Raw genomic sequence first — 16,880 nt, 5'->3', positions numbered from 1 at the left:
GTCGACTGCTGAGTGGTCGGCACGCTCACTTTCTTTCGACATTTCGGTGCGCGCTACATTTTAGTGTTGTCAGAACACGTACTCGATAGAATCAAATTTAATTTTTTTTATACGGTCAAATTTAAACTTTTCAATGAAGCAGAATTTTCCCCTTTTTTGCAGATTATTATAATTAAACGATCATTTTGTGCCCTGACGTAAAAAACCAATGCCGTGGTAATAATTAGCATCTAGCACCAATATGTAGTTTATTCTCAATTTTCGGAAAACGAGCAAAGAGGCTCATTAATCAAAATAGGCGCTTGTTCTGGAGTTGCCGACTCTAACAGCCTCAACAAATACTAAGCTTGGCCCACTGAAATTCGTTCAGGATAAAATCTGTTAAAAATAAAAATAAATATTCAATTCCATTGCAAATTAAAATTCAAAATTATCGATAACAATAACAAATAGATAATGCACAACACTAGACTACTACCTTCTTGATTACCACTCATCACTATGAGGTAACAGCAAGAGGGCCGCGAATAACCGACTTTGCTAATCACCTCAATTTTGTAACATTACACTCATATAAAAAACTATGCGAATTATTTATAAGTTTTAATATTTGATCAACATGGAAGTTTCTTGAAACACGAAAGAGAAAGTCATTGGTGTCAATGTCAACCACCGTCGCTTAGTCTCTAAAATCCGTGTTGTCTTCTTGCTTTAAAATTCAATTGACGATTACTTTATATTTAAACTAGTAAAATAAAGGATATATACAATTAATTTTCTTCTCAAGAAATGCTCGATAATTACTTATCAATATACATATATAAAAAAGTTAAAATGAAACCTAAAAATGTTATGATAGTTGATTGATACAGGAAATTGAAATATAGCAAAAAGATATGTCGCCTAAAAACTTTCTACAAAAACTTCAATTGTGTGTTTTTTATTTGGAATTTCTATTTATAACAGAGGTATAAAAATTCCCGGCACGATTCTAATCTTAACAAAGACTGTTTCTATCAATTTCTTCACCAAGATATTAACGATGATACAAAAAAATGAACACAGTGCAATGACATTACTGACCGTTGGCTTCCGATACCAAAATCTCTGTACAAAACATATAGTCATCCTTGTCTTTCATCTTTGACAAAACAGGGATAATATAATTTTTGTCTAAGAAACCCACAATAACTTACATATAATAGTTTAAGATAACTAAGTAGAATAATAAGTATTATTTTGTGTTTTGCCTGCGGTGACACTTGTCACGTATTTCTCATCTTCACATTTGTCATCCCTTACATTATCTTTGAAAAAGACAGAGACACACGAGTCATTACAAGTTTTATTTTAATTGAAACAATAAACTCTGGAAATATTTAAGTTATAATTTATATTGGCTACGTTTATAAGAGCCCAATCATCCGCAAACATACAGCGGTCACTGAGATATTAAGAAGTCACTAAACAGAAGCAGTGATGCGCGCTTGTGGCCTTGAAAAAGGTTTTAATTTGTGCCTGTGCGTGCGTGGTACTTGATTTCCTCAACTACCCGCTAAGTTTTTATTAATTTATTAAGATTTTCGAAAGCATTTATATTTAATGTGCAGTCGCGAAACGTCAACTGGAGTGATAATTTCTACATATTTTTGTATTAATTTTTTGCATCAGCATTACAATTTGCGATTTGTAATAATTAACAACTCGGTGCTTGTAACTTTCCTTATGAATTTTGAGTTGACCTGCTTGAGTTACGTAAACACAGACATGCATCAAAAGGTTAGTCATACTATGTATGTAACAATATAAAAAGTTAATTACCCCTAGTCTTTTGATAAGTAGATCGTCGAATTTATTTTGAACGTTGTCCTGCAATTTTTATTGATATTCTGGAATATAGCAATTTTTATTATCAATGTAATGTATTATGTTTTCAAACCTCTTTTGATATCTTGTATGTTGTTATAACGATAATGGTTTTTGCCGCTTACTTTCTTGTAGGCACCTTCACTATCTTCACCTATTATTCTACAAAGTACCTATTATCCTATCCTCCTATAAACTGGTAGCTGTAAGTGCGATTATTAGATACCGATTTCCATTATTAATTTTCAACGCGACATGTTTTTCTTGAACCCGACAAAATTTCGACGGATTTCAGCATTTTACTCCGTAACTACATTTTTCTCCTATTGTATTTTTGAGCTATATGTTGTTTTATTAATACCACTGCCCTCTATATATATGATTTCTATGATCAATACAATGTTCTATCAGCTGTCAGTGACATAAAATGGCCGACATCTCTGAGTAAAAAGCGTGACTACAAGACTAAGAGGAATACAAACGCTATTTGTCACTAGATGGCGCACTATTGCGATATATACCTAATTTTAAAATATGAAAACGTGGTTATAACCATCACAATCCATGCATTGGGATTATCTAGTAGACAGAAGATATTCTTATCTTTTTATTTGAAGGTCAACTACTTAAGGAAACGATTAGAACAAGAATAAAACTTTAGCGCTATTTAATATGAAAAGAAATAATTTATAAATAAAAAAGTGGCCTATATAGTTATAAATGATAATTGAATGATAAAAGAAAACCATTAAAATCATTATAATAGTAATAAGAAATGATTAAATTGTGATATCTCTTACTGAAAGGGATAACCAATGGAAATATTTGATTGTGAGGAATAACCTTGAGTATTGTTTATTTGTTTTGTGGTTATATACGTAAACATAATCTAATTTAGTTATTTTTATTACCGGTTTTATGTCAAGGAGGAAAAGATCAATAATTCATTGAAATAACAACAAGTAAATGTTATAGGTAGCGAAGTTTTTACTGTTGCAAAGTTTTTTTATTGAAATAACAAAAACATATACTTCTGCAACGGTCGCACTATTTAGAAGTCAACGACTCTAGTTACACTCACCGTTTTTCTTGTAAACAAATTGTTTGTAACAATTGAAAGATTTTATGTATGAAAAAAAGGATTCCCTATAATTAATATGTTGCATACTTATTACTGTTGTAAAACGTCACAAGTAAAAAATTCTTTTAGATCTCTACTTATATATGATTTCAATTGTAACGTAATTTAATTATGTTTATAATTTGTAAATCATAGTTAAGTTAAAATTAAATAAATAATTTATAATGTAACCTTGTCGATGAAATAGTAATCTTCATGTCTGTCCGCGAAGTAAACGTACAGGTCAAAATACAATGATCAACAGAAGGAAAAAAACTGCACGACGTTGGGGGCATTGGCCGTTTTTAGTTTTAGCAAGACAACCAACTCACAACTACATGCGTATGCGTCTCAAACACTAGAATGATCGACATTAACCAAGTTAAAACAATTAACGACATTAAAAGTACATAACCTAAGAGCTAGTTTACTTTGCCAAGGTTATTATTACAAGCTGTTGAGATCATTATTCAATGTTGAGTACCTGTAGCTCTTCGCAGGTATGTAAATTATGTTAACGTCCCGTACAAAATTAAATAGACACACGTATAATGTACATTTTGACAAATAATTAACAAACATTTTTACGTCCTATCTAACGAAATTATATTTGTGTTAATTAAAGATGAAAAGATGATACTGGAGCTTTAAATTTATAATTTACCTACGAAATTAAATATCGTTATAATATATTTGTATTTGTTTACACCCGACAACCGTATTATATCATGTATTTTGTAATGCCCAATAAGGCGAACTATTAAAGGTATCTACTCAATAAGAACGACTCAATAAGATATGTTCTGTTTGCAAGTCACTGCGTCTAGAACTTGACCCAATGGCAATTGTTAACTATCATTATCACTGGCAATTTTACTACATGCAACTGGAGGCCCCAAAAATAGCAAGCCAATCTCCCGTGTCAGTTGCACTTAAAAGGATAAGGAAAGACAGGAGCCTTTCAAAGTTTAATACCGACTATGGAAGGAAAGGATGCTTTGGACAAAGAAAGTTATAGTACGTCGGTAAATAAGTCAAGAAATATTAAAAAACCTTATAAAGGAAGAACGAAAGATCAGAGAAATAATAGAGTAAAGGAGCGGCAAAATTTTGTGTCAATTGATAATCGAAATGAGAATCCAGCGAGCACAATAATAAAATGGAAGATTGCGAACGTATGTCCGAGAAGGGCGTAGATATATGTGGCAGAAGTTCTCTTATAGCTAATATTAGTTAAATAATAATGAGTACCATAATAAATATTTTAGATTATATGAATAAAATAAGCGGAATTTTTTTTAAATCCTTGATGTTATACGCTGTAATCTGAATTCGACAATTCTTGTTTTGTTGTTTGTCAGAAACGACAACAAAAACAAGTTATTACAAACATTTGATTGCGATATACATCCGTTTCGATTACTGATTACAGCTACATACAAACTTCGAGTGATAAATAAAATATCATTCAAAGCAATGAAAACATTAATTATTAGTAAACATCACCTCATTACCCGATTTCATTTCGTTTAACGCTAAAGTAGTGATAACGTTAGGTGATAAAAAGTTACAAGAACAAGAATAACCTAAATAAGCATAAAAGTTGGTCGTATCGACCACCTGCTTCAGAATCGTTCCCAAGTACCCAACGTCAAACTTGTTCCGTCCGCGCCGGTCAAATCGAACGACGACGGTCGGACTACCAACACAACACCACATACCAGATAACACCGTTCGAATTACAGGCGTGTCGGCTCGATCTTGTGTTTATTTACGTCCATCGTATTGTTTGTATACAGCCCGGCACGACTGCGCATCTGACTACGTCATACCCCTCCCCCCTGTGCCCCCGCACAGGCCCGCGATTCCTACGCTGGGGTCGGCTTGGCTTGGCTCGCTCGCCTCGCTCATTCATTCGACATTCGCAAACGTTGTTGCGCGTCGTCATATCCGTGAAGCAGATTATTTATTTATCAATAAACGGCTCGTCACATTCAACGCTATGTTGAAAGAGAGCACTAGGTACGACAACCGCAATACTGTTCAGGACGAGGGCCGTCCGTTAGCTTCTACCAGATTACCGGCTATAGAAGAATTGACACTTGGCCTCAAACAAAAGCTCCACCTGCAAGCTCGAGCTCGTGCTGCACCCTACTACATTAGAAAGCAAGAACCTGTCGATCTCGTAGAAAGGTTATTGGAGCAACGTGCCCTTGTTGCCGAGGCTGTCCGGAGATTACAAGAAAAAAAACAATCCTGTCATGAAATATCCGTAGATTCTTAATTATTCATATTGAAATAAACATTTTAGTTGTGAAAGTGTGGAACGTGTTGTGAAATCGCTTGTGTAAAAAAAGTGTCGGGTTACAATGGTGCTATATGCGGAGAGCATGCGAGAGCGAGATGGCCGGCTATGACGTGTCACGCACGACACGAATCACGAGAACGAACCAAAATGGCCGCCGGTACTCTACAATCATAATATTTATTCTTCGTTTTATAGTGACCTTAACTGTTCAAAGTTCTGAATGACGTAACAAATGTTTAGTATTGTTATGCCTTTTGTATAACAAATTTAATTAATTTATCATTTTAAGTGACCTATTGTTGTACGGAGACGTTTCCATCATTAATTAATTATATTAATTTTAATGTAAAGTATTTGTGAGCTTTAACTATAGTTTAATGTCTCTGAACGTAAAACTGTTCAATAAAAAGTCATTGTAACTGTATTACGCATAATGTACCTATTTATTTAAGAAATATACTCAATACTTCGCAAATACTGTACATAATAAAACAGTTTATTCCTCAATGTCAATCGTTACATATTTCTCTGATGTTGTTACTTTGCAAAGATGAAATAATTAGTTAACTGTTTTCTTATGAAGTGATTGTAGACATAACAGTAATGAACTGCTTTTAGTACAGTTACTTCCTCGCATGTTGAGTATGTATAGTATAAGGAAAATTGTATCGCACAAATGCGATATACAAGAGGTTATGACACACGTTCGAAATGTGAACGTCAAATACCTAATTGTTTTACTTAGGCAATTTTATTATAATAGGAAATTTTTAAATTAAATACCTATCTATCTCTGTAGTACATTAAAAATATTGTGTACAACATTATCGATTTGGGTATAAAATCAATGTAATATAACATGTGTGCATGTTTTAGTGCATTTTTGTGATTTCTAGATAGTTTAATTTATCGTCGATCTTGTGATTTAGATAAGAATTAATAGTTATCTAATAAATGGAATGAATTTCAAAGAATCTCAACTTGTTTAAATACCCTTGGTTCCTATTTTTAATTCCTAACATGCACTATTACATAAAATATGAGCAATGTGTCCAATTAACCTGTATAAAACTGCTAGGTGAAAGTTTAAATGCCACTTGTACAGTTAAAAAACATTGTAGGATATATTTTACCTACACAAAACGACTCCATGCCTGAAAAAAATAATTAAATCTACTTATAGCATAGATCTACAGGACCATATCAGAAAATTCTACATTTAACTGGAAATATATACCCAAAATTTTGTGCTACTTAATGTGAAGATAGAACATGAATGAATGTTTATCTTTTTTATTATGGTTATTTAAAGGAAATTTCTTTAAGTAGCCATTTTATTAAAGAAAACAAATTATGGATTTAAAAACTCACTTATTTTAAACATAGTCCTCTAGCGGCTAATAGCGGTTAAGTTAAAAAAACTAAATTATTACTCTGAAAAATTACTTAACGACATTTTACAAAATGTAGCAATATAATGAATTTTTATACCAAAAAGGTTTTTGTAATACGTGTTTTCATTTTTTAAATGCTTTACCAATTTAAACAGCGTCCTCTATCGGCAAGTAGTAAAATGTAAATAATTCAATGCAATGTAAAAAGCCAACAGAAAAAACATGATAAGTCTTTATCTGACAAATATCCTCATTGATTCGTTAGCATTATTTTGTTTCACAGAACTTAGTACTTCGTGCTTCTTGCTTAGTTTTAGTATTTATTTTTCGTACCGTATTTGTTTTTTTTTTTACATTTCAAACAAAACTTAAATCATAAATTTTTAACAAAATAATTGATATTTTAATCCAGTACAATTTCCAAACCCAAGTCTTTCAAACTCAGTCATGTCTGTTATGCCGTGTGACATTCATCTTGTCAATTTTTCATCATTCATCAAACGTCAAAGTCTTATTATAAATCATAACATTAAAAAATTTAAAGCTAAAGAATAATAAAATGTTATAATTACAATAATAACGATGATATACAACTAGTTTTTATTTAGCTCGAACTGAAAAGGTGACTAATAGTTTTCATATGTGCTTATAAAGTTCCATAATAAAACTAAATAATGGCACTTAAAACATTCCAATTATTCATAGCTACCGCTATCATTTATTTTGAGTAACATCACAATGGGCTAGTGCAACTGACATACACAGCATGCAATCAGCGAAATAACCATACATAAACAGGCTGCAGCTATAACAATGTTCAATTGATATTGACGTGTAGAAAAGACGTAATTTATACATTGTTCGGAATAGTTTTATCGCGTAGATAACGTGTTAAACAAGTGTGCAGTGTATCAGTATTCCAGTATACTTACAGACACGATGACGACTGCATGGTCTATGGGTCCAGGCACCTATGAAGTGCCTTTATCTTTGTTTGCTAAAAATCGCGAAAGACTAGCGGAAAAACTACAAAATGGCCAAATAGTTGTTCTACAAGGAGGTGATAGTATAAATCATTATGACACAGATGTGGAATACGTTTTTAGACAGGTATGTAAATTAATCATTTTATAACACTTGTAAGATTGTTATCTTACAGTTTCGATTTTATAATGAAAATTTATCTGTTGGTCAAAAGTAAAGCTACAGTACAATAGTTCATTAGTCCATATTAAGTTTGAAGTTTTTATTTACTAGTTTTTGCCTTTGACTTCATCTGCACTAAATTTAGTGTAAGAAAACTTAGTTATCAGCCTATGTTTTTCCAGATTGTAGTTTAATTCTGTGCCAAATTTCATCGAGATACAACCGTCTTTAAGATATACAGTAACTAACATCCATCCATACAAACATTTGCGTTTATAATATTAGTTTCATTTTATAACTTTAAAAGTGAGTTTGTCTTTATTCCAATTTGTAATCTTTTTATCTATTTTTAAATCTTACTATTTTACTAATATTATAAATGCAATGATATGAAATGCTGCATAGCATTGATGTAGATGATCTTGCAGAAATTTGGCATATATGTAGAACATAGTCTGGAAGAATATATAGGCTACAAATTATTAATTTTTATTTTATACGGATGAAGGCACAGGCAACAACTAGTCGACAAATAAATATGTTTGCTATTGTATCACAGTATGAAATTAAATTTACCTTTAGCTATTCAGTTATAACCAAGCATGTGGGTCAAGTCTATCTATTTGCATACATTTATGTATTCAATTTTATATTAAATTTACCTGAACTCAATACTTGCTATGAGTCATAGTTCTCACAGATGTCTTCATAGTCCTAAATACCAATGTATTGGTTGTATTAAAAAAAAATTGTGGCTAAAAGAATTTAACTAATTTCATTAGTAGGTATTTTTAAAATATAGCAAACTTAAATAAGCATTTAATCTTAATACGGGTGGATTTTACACTGACTTCAAATATTTCAGGAATCATATTTCACTTGGATATGTGGCGTTCGAGAGCCAGGCTGCTACTTTGCATTAGATGTTAGCACTAAAAAAGGTCACCTATTCGTACCGAGGTTGCCTGATGAGTACGAAGTCTGGATGGGGAAGCTTCTCACCTGCCAGCAGTTCAAGGAAATATATGGAGTTGAAGAAGTTCATTATGTTGATGAGGTAAAGCTAACTATAGGGATACTATTCACATTACAGTCACCAGAGCCACAGAATAAATAAAAAACTTAACTAGTAGCCTATATGTTCTTCTAGACTATGTTCTACATCTATGCCAAATTTTATCAAGATCCCTTGAGCCGATTTGGAGGTACTTGCAAAAAAAATATATATAAATCCATCCATCCATTCATTCATACATGTTCCTTTTTGATATTGTTAGGAAGATATTTAATTAATATAGGCATAAATGTTTACCTTAGGTTCTTTTTTATAACTTAAATAAAGTTAAATATATTAAAAAAAAAGAGTAAACTACTCGATATATTCTAGAAACCATCAATATATCAAATATTATTTTTTATTTAGTATTAGGATTTTATGTGTAATATTGAATCTTGTTTATTGCAGCTTCAAGAGATATTGAAACAATTGAATCCAGAACTGCTTTTGACACTTGTAAGTATGATATTTGTTGTGATATATTCAAGAGGCACTTTCTAGTGGTGACCTTATTACTTTATCTGCAAACCACTTTAATATTCCTAACCGCAAGGCACACAAAATCAGACAGATTTTAACATAAACGTAAAAAAATTGTCTGACCTTGTAAGTAATCTCGTTATTTACCCTTTCGAATATTTTCTCCAAAAAAAAAACACTAAATGTTTTTTTTCTGCAAATTTAATGGTAACTTTTCATTATAGTTTTTTTTTCGTTTTTCAAATGATAATACTTATTTAAATTTAGAAATAAATTTTATATTAAGAGGTTATTTAAAATACTATATAGAAAATTTGTTGTAAAATGAATTAATTTTTATATAATACTATTTTCAGAGTGGTCCTAACACTGATAGTGGACTGACAGCTAAGGAAGCAGTTTTTGAAGGAATTGATGAGTAAGTTTCTCATAAAAATGTGCATGTCAATAAGTTCTTATATATATACTAACGGACGCACGCGACTCCGTCCGCGCAGAATTTAAAAAACAAAATTAGTAGCCTATGTGTTCTTCCAGACTATGTCTGTGTCTGCCAAAAGTCGTTCTGGAGATACATTCAAACAAACATCCATCCATCCATCCATGTATACATTCGCATTTATAATATTAGTAAGATATTAGTAGGATCTTACTAAGGCAATTATGGCAGTGGAAATTCACCATTAAAAATGCATCGAGCACTCATAAATAAAATATTGAACACAAGGCTGTAGGTCATAAATATGTTATTTTGATCTTGAGATTAACATAAGTTATGTATTAACTTGCAGATTCAAAGTTGACAATGAGATATTGTTTCCCATTATCGCAGAGTTGTAAGTACACACATACTTTTTTGAATTCCCCACATTTATAATATACTAGCTGTCGCCCACGACTCCGTCCGCGCGGGATTAACAATATTATAGATGTTGGCCGATTCTCAGACCTACTCAATATGCTCACAAAATTTCATGAGAATCGGTCAAGCCGTTTCGGAGGTGTATGGGAACAAAAATTGTGACACGAGAATTTTATGTATAAGATATAACAACATCTATACTGAGATAGATAGGTGTGACAGATAGATTGTTAGAAAGGGACAAAAATAATTTCAGAATGTTAAGTGAAGATTTTGAATTCTGGAAAATTACATTCCCTGGCGAAGGTTAATTATAATTGTTTTAATTTTTTTTTAATAATATGATAAGTTTAATCATTCGTAGCAAGTGATGTATGATAAAAAAAGATAATTATGCTTGTAATCAACTTTCTTGCACATAATAAATTACATATATAAAACATATTATGATATTGTCTTATGTCAATGAATATTTTCAATATGATATTGGAAATGGATTTTTTTTTATATCATAAGATGGCAAACGAACGAGCGGCCGCCTGAAATCGCTGAAATAGCGAAGTGACCGTTGCCCATAGACATACGCAATTGCATATGCGTTGCCTACCTTTAATCGACGGAGGAGAGGATGCACAAAAAGAAAACATATTTTCGCTTTCCATGCATCCTCTCAAAATGGAAATGTGTATTTATTTTTCAATTCAGATTGAAATCGATGAAAGATTTGAAATAGGTAAATGTCAAATGGAAGTAACGAGATTAGATCTGGTTTTTTTTTTAAATTAAATATTAAAATTACTGTTTGGGGAATTGTTACAGACGCGTCATAAAAACTCCCGAAGAGATTGAAGTTATGCGCTATATTTGTAAAACTTCTTCCGAAGCACATAAAAAGGTAAGAAATAGTATGTAATATAAATTTATCATAAGGTTTTTTTCCATATTATTTTCGCACATTTTTAACTAAGGATAATCAAATAGGCACAAAACACCACGGCTTATAGCCTGTCCATTGGGAATACAGCATTAACCAAATTAAGCAAATAATTGGCTATAAAAGGAAATATTTTGTGCATATTTGATTTTTGCCATTTTGGCACTTATGGTAACGGTTTGTAGCTCGTGGATTTGAACTTATAGATAGAATTAACTGTCAAGTAACATCAACAGGGGGGTAAGACAAAGTGCATTCGCTTCGAAGCGATTTCGTTCGCAATCACGTGACTTATCGAAAGTTATTGTCAATTATATACATTTTTGAAGTTCGTTATGGAATCGCTTCGGAGCAAATGCACTTTGTCTTATCCCCCTGTTGATGTTACTTGACAGTTAATTTTATCTATGAGTTCAAATCCAAGAGCTACAAACCGTTACCACAAGTGCCAAAATGGCAGTTTAAATCGGAACGAAGCAAATGCTGTCATTTCCAAGCAATCGCCTATCCATTTATAGATATAAGAATAAAGAGGTTGGTATGTTGGTGGGCAGGTGATGCTTTACGCGAAGCCTGGTCGTATGGAGTATCAATGCGAGTCTGTGTTCCTCGACCATTGTTATCGTATCGGTGGGTGTCGGCATGTCTCGTACACCTGTATCTGCGGCTCAGGAGATAACGCGGCCGTGTTGCACTACGGACATGCAGCTGCACCCAACTGCAAGATGATGCACGACGGTGATATGTGGTCAGTTAGCTAACACTGGGTTTTTAGTGCCTTCTTTTAACGGACAGGAAAGGGGATATTTCTTCTTTCTATTTCTCCCATCCTCTTTCAAAGCTACGCTTTCGCTTTTTAAAAATAGATGGTAGATTGTGCTCTGAATGATTTCCACTTGACTTGTTTAGTAGCTTATGTGTTCTTCCAGATTATGTGCTACATCTATGCCAAATTTCAGCAAGTTCCATCTAGCCGTTTTGGAAATACCATCTAACATCCATACGTCCATCCATCCAATTATTAATATTAAATATGAAGATTGAGAGTAAGATATTATGTTGTAGTTTGTTCGACATGGGCGGTAACTACGCGGGTTACGCGGCGGACATCACGTGCTCGTTTCCTGCCAACGGCAAGTTCACTGAAGATCAGAAGCTAATCTACGAGGCCGTGTTGGCCGGCAGAGATGCGGTCTTCAGGTCCAATATCGTCGATTAATTACTTCTTTTCCATATACAAGTTTTTTGTTTAAATGTTTATTTGGCTATGATGACGAAGTGACAGCTGTCTATAGATTATACAGTACAGAAAGATATTTTCCCTTCCTGTACATCTCCTACTCTGTATAATCTGTTACTTCTTCCTATCTTTCCCTTATTAAAACTTTCTCTTTATTAGTTAAATTATTGAATGCATATACATTTAGGGAGGCGAGACCTGGTGTAAAATGGCCTGACATGCACTTGGTGGCGAACAGAGCGATGTTGGAGCATCTCAAACAAGGCGGTCTACTTATAGGTGACGTCGAAGATATGATAGCGGTATGTTTAACTTATTCAAAAAATAAAGTAGTAATAAATATAGACTATGTCACCCGGGTATAGTATAGCTTCTCAACAGTGAAATAAATTTTTAATTTGATTCAGTAGTTTCCGGGTCTATTCAACACATAAATCTTTTCCCTCTTCATAATATTAGTATTCACTAGTTTGGATTTACTTTGGCCGTCTAGTTTAACATCGATACAGCGACATTACCATCAAGTCATTTTGTGCTAGTTTACAATATGCCTAGTTGGATTATCTGACAATGTTCACATGATATAGGCGGGTGTGAACGGAGTGCTGCAGCCTCACGGGCTGGGTCACCTGCTGGGTCTGGACGTGCATGATGTGGGCGGGTACTTGTCCAGCTGCCCCGAGCGGCCTGCTGGACCCCTCGCACGACTCCGCACAGCGCGAGTCTTGTTGGCCGGCATGGTGCTCACTGTGGAACCTGGCTGCTATTTCATACCCAAAGTAAGTATGACGTCATGATAAAAAATCACAAAATGCCATGTTTGGGAGAACCAAGCGGAACAGGTTCCCTCACGGAACTAATATTGTAATTATAATAGCATTTTCATTTAATTTTTTTTTTTTGCGAAACGCCACTAATTCTATGCCATGACGTTGACGTTTCTGTCTGTCGGTCGAGTTGTCAAAGTATTGAATTCGCGTTGTAATTTTTAAAATATTTTAATGTAAATATTCTGAAAAATGAAAGAAATTAAAAATACGATAAATCTAGGCTAGATTTAATTTTTAATAACATTAACTTGTCAATTGTCCTGACGTATTTATATAATGTTGCCATATCAATGGAGATTGTGGCGCCACCATGAAAGGGTTTATATTATATTACAGCTATTGGATAAAGCGCAGAATGATCCAGCTCAAGCGAGATTCTTTAACTGGGAAGTAGTGAACAGGTTCCGAGGCTTTGGAGGTGTTCGCATTGAAGATGACGTGCTCATCACTGAGAATGGAATCGAAGACCTTACTAGTGTTCCCAGAACGTGAGTATTTTTTTACTAATTACTAAAATCTTTTTTTCTCTAACTATTAAATATATTTCCGCACTAATATCCACACATAGAGTATTATAATTCATATAAACCATTTTAAATTAAATAATACAGACTTTATATCAAAAATTTGTTTTTTTTTTCAGGGTTACCGAAATCGAAGAATTCATGGCTGATGGTGCCAACTTTAAATAAGTGAAACATTATTTTATTATATAAAAATCATTATAGATATTATCCATGTCATTATAATGGCGTTATGTTTTTTTTAAATAATTTTTACTTATTGTTTTTTGAAAAATAAATAAGATAAATACACCAAAACATTTTTTATTGATATTCTATATCGTTCATATCACACTCACTTAAAAAAATAAATAACATAAACAATAATGATCATTTTAAAATTATTTGTAACGTAAATAATTTTTAATAATTTGTGGTACTTTTAAAGTGTTAAGAAGTTGAAGGTAACATTGACTTGATATTTTGTTACCCAATTGATATCTTAACGACTGTCTAACTTTTACTCTGGATAAATGCTTCAATGGTAGTACAGTATATGACAATGTTTCAGCCGTAGTTTTGTCCAAATCCACACCGATCAATACAAGTAAGTACTCTTGCACCTGAAAAATAAATTTTATTAACACAAATAAACTTTCTTACTTCTTATCTTACTAATGTATAAATGGATATGTAAATGTATACAGATCTGGATGACATTCGGAAAAGACTAGGTCCAACAGTCTAATTACATTCTGGTATAGAAGATAAACAACCCATTTTGTTTTTAATTCCACACGGAAGCATAAATGAGAGGTAATTCAATATGCATTTCATAGACACATAATGTGTTATGGCCATACTTTTCAAAGGAAATTTTGAAGTAATTTTACCTATTTAAAATGAACTTGGTACGAACAAACTGAAGAAATTAAGCTTTTACCTGTAATGGTATTCTTGGCAGTATATTATTTTGATAGGAAAATTTTAAAAGAAAATCAGGTTCACAGGCCAAACTATATGGCAACATTACTGGTATTGTACTAGGATTTGAAGTGAGCGATGCTACGAATGCATCAGGAATACACCATTCCTTGCTTGATGGTAATGCGGTAGTACAATAATCAACATTGCAACCATGGCCACAGAGTATATTGAATACCTGTAAACAAATTTTATTGACGTGAAGAGTACAGTCGATATTCCTAATTACGGTGTTCTGTGGCCCTCTATATTGAGTTAATAGTTTTGCTATTAAAAATTCAATAGGTTTTAATGTTCTTATTTCATACACACAAGTTTTTAACTAAATATTTTTTTTTCTTACGGAATGAATCCGATACAACACTATACATACATTACAAAAACAATTACAAACTGACTACATACACTTAATCCAATATTTACAGTAGATTAAGCTTATGTAAATGTAGCCATTCTTGTTTGTTTGCCTTGTAAGAGGTGACTTATCCTCAAAAGGCACATTATCAATACGAAAACAAAAAATCTTGACTTGAAAAAATAATCAACTCACCTCTGAAAAACAAGTCGAATGTGTTGAATAATGTATATAGACAAGTGGCGGGCATTCGTTTATATTTATTGCATTGACTGAAACACCGTTTGCGAGAAATATGTAAAAATATTCTTCAAATCTTTTTGGTGACATTTGATAAATATATTCGCATATATTTAAGTATGAATTCAGAGGTGCAGTGGTGAGGTAGGTTGGCCTTATATTACCTATCTTCTCTAGCACCACATGAAAGGGCTCTACTAAATCAAAGAACTTTGGACCCAAGTCAAATGTTAGCAAAGTTTCAAGAATATCAACCTTCAAGTAATGTGGCTTACATGCGTAAAGTATAATATCATTATTAATTTTATCTCTATCAGTTGCAAGCAGAAGCTGTTTAAATATAGAAGTGTGCCCACTCTTTAATGCAATGTTTAATGCCATATCATCATCAACATCTTTAACATGTATGTCTGCTCCAACTTCAATTAAATATGAAACTACGTCATCACAAACACCTATCACTGCCAGCATTAATGGACTATCCCCATTGATTGATACTTGATTTATATTATTTACATATGGCAACAACGCCTTCACTGATTCTAGGCAACCTTTGTAGCAAGCAAAATGAAATGCTGTGAAGTCAGATTCATCCCGGATTTCAGGATCAGCCCCTGCACATAGCAATATTTTCACAGCTTCAGGCTGTTTAGCTAATACAGCACCATGTAATGCTGTGTGCCCATCAAAGTCCTGCACATCTAGTATAGCACCATAGTCTATGAGTAACTGTACTAAATCTAAATTGCCTTGGCAACTTGCAATATGTAATGGTGTTACATTTTCATATGTTCCATAATTTGCTATATCTGGTGCATGATCTAAGACTGCCTTAATAGTTCTTATAGATGCACCATTACTGCAAGCAACTTGAAGTGCTGTACAGCCTTCATGGTCTTCAGCCAAGTGCCGACAGTCAGGATGATTTAAGATAACCAAAAGGCTCTCATAGCTATCTGCAGCTGCAGCCTCGTGCAAACAAGTCCACCCTCTGTTATCAACGCAGTTAGGGTTGATTGTTTTAAGTAGTCTTTTAACTTTTTCCACATCATTGCTTCTTGCTGCTAAATTTAGCGCATTTGAAGTTGTAGGATTTAGAGAACTGAAATCCATTTTCATTTACATTTCATTACAAACCAGAACACAATTTAACAGATGTTTCATTATTTAAGAAGACAGTTTCAAAATTTTAGTTAACATTATTCTTCTAATATTATTGACAATTACGCTCAATAATATAGTTGTAAAGCACAGGATTTTAAACAAAACCTTGATCGCATGGTACACTTACACTTTTCAGTAATAAGAAATAAAGATAATTATTATTACTGTTTTTGTTTTTTTATTAACTTGCTTTTAATTTATTTACAAGATATTGATTCCTTTTTTATCACTGACAACTGACAATCTTCTTGTTCTTGGAACAATTGATAACAAAATTTCATTTGACACTTGACATTTGGCTGACATATTTTTTTTAATTTTATGACCTGGTAACATAGACCTTTAGGTCATATCTTATTTTGGAAAATGTTTATTACTTTGGATTCACTACACATCA

At 32.7% G+C, this 16,880-nt stretch overlaps 2 protein-coding genes across 2 annotated transcripts; one reads left to right on the top strand and one right to left on the bottom strand.

Annotated features, from left to right (window-relative positions):
- The first annotated feature begins 7,268 nt into the window (after positions 1-7,268).
- Dip-C (dipeptidase C) lies at positions 7,269-14,052 on the top strand. The gene is made up of 13 exons (XM_013317561.1): positions 7,269-7,310; positions 7,623-7,798; positions 8,700-8,891; positions 9,300-9,347; positions 9,728-9,789; positions 10,163-10,207; positions 11,053-11,128; positions 11,722-11,915; positions 12,233-12,367; positions 12,595-12,709; positions 12,995-13,186; positions 13,574-13,725; positions 13,881-14,052. Exons 2-13 carry the CDS (start codon positions 7,628-7,630, stop codon positions 13,927-13,929), a joined length of 1,431 nt encoding a protein of 476 aa, XP_013173015.1. The 5' UTR covers positions 7,269-7,310; positions 7,623-7,627; the 3' UTR covers positions 13,930-14,052.
- A 32-nt stretch (positions 14,053-14,084) lies between these two features.
- On the bottom strand, positions 14,085-16,728 carry LOC106121758 (putative ankyrin repeat protein RF_0381). The gene is made up of 3 exons (XM_013317560.1): positions 15,275-16,728; positions 14,684-14,902; positions 14,085-14,363 (listed from the first exon to the last, which is right to left on the bottom strand). Exons 1-3 carry the CDS (start codon positions 16,436-16,438, stop codon positions 14,142-14,144), a joined length of 1,605 nt encoding a protein of 534 aa, XP_013173014.1. The 5' UTR covers positions 16,439-16,728; the 3' UTR covers positions 14,085-14,141.
- Positions 16,729-16,880: the final 152 nt, after the last annotated feature.

The sequence above is a fragment of the Papilio xuthus genome, unplaced genomic scaffold (assembly GCF_000836235.2).
Source record: "Papilio xuthus unplaced genomic scaffold, Pxut_1.1 DF826938.1, whole genome shotgun sequence".
NCBI classification, from domain to species: domain Eukaryota; kingdom Metazoa; phylum Arthropoda; class Insecta; order Lepidoptera; family Papilionidae; genus Papilio; species Papilio xuthus.
This window is presented reverse-complemented; position numbering and strand designations above follow the sequence as displayed.

Coding starts and splice junctions, on each gene's coding strand:
- Dip-C (XM_013317561.1), top strand. CDS start 7,628: ATGACGACTGCATGGTCTATGGGTCCAGGCACCTATGAAGTGCCTTTA. Junction 9,348..9,727: donor CAGAACTGCTTTTGACACTT/GTAAGTATGATA, acceptor TACTATTTTCAG/AGTGGTCCTAACACTGATAG. Junction 13,726..13,880: donor CTTACTAGTGTTCCCAGAAC/GTGAGTATTTTT, acceptor TTTTTTTTTCAG/GGTTACCGAAATCGAAGAAT.
- LOC106121758 (XM_013317560.1), bottom strand. CDS start 16,438: ATGAAAATGGATTTCAGTTCTCTAAATCCTACAACTTCAAATGCGCTA. Junction 14,903..15,274: donor ATTCGACTTGTTTTTCAGAG/GTGAGTTGATTA, acceptor ATTTGTTTACAG/GTATTCAATATACTCTGTGG. Junction 14,364..14,683: donor TGCCAAGAATACCATTACAG/GTAAAAGCTTAA, acceptor TTTATTTTTCAG/GTGCAAGAGTACTTACTTGT.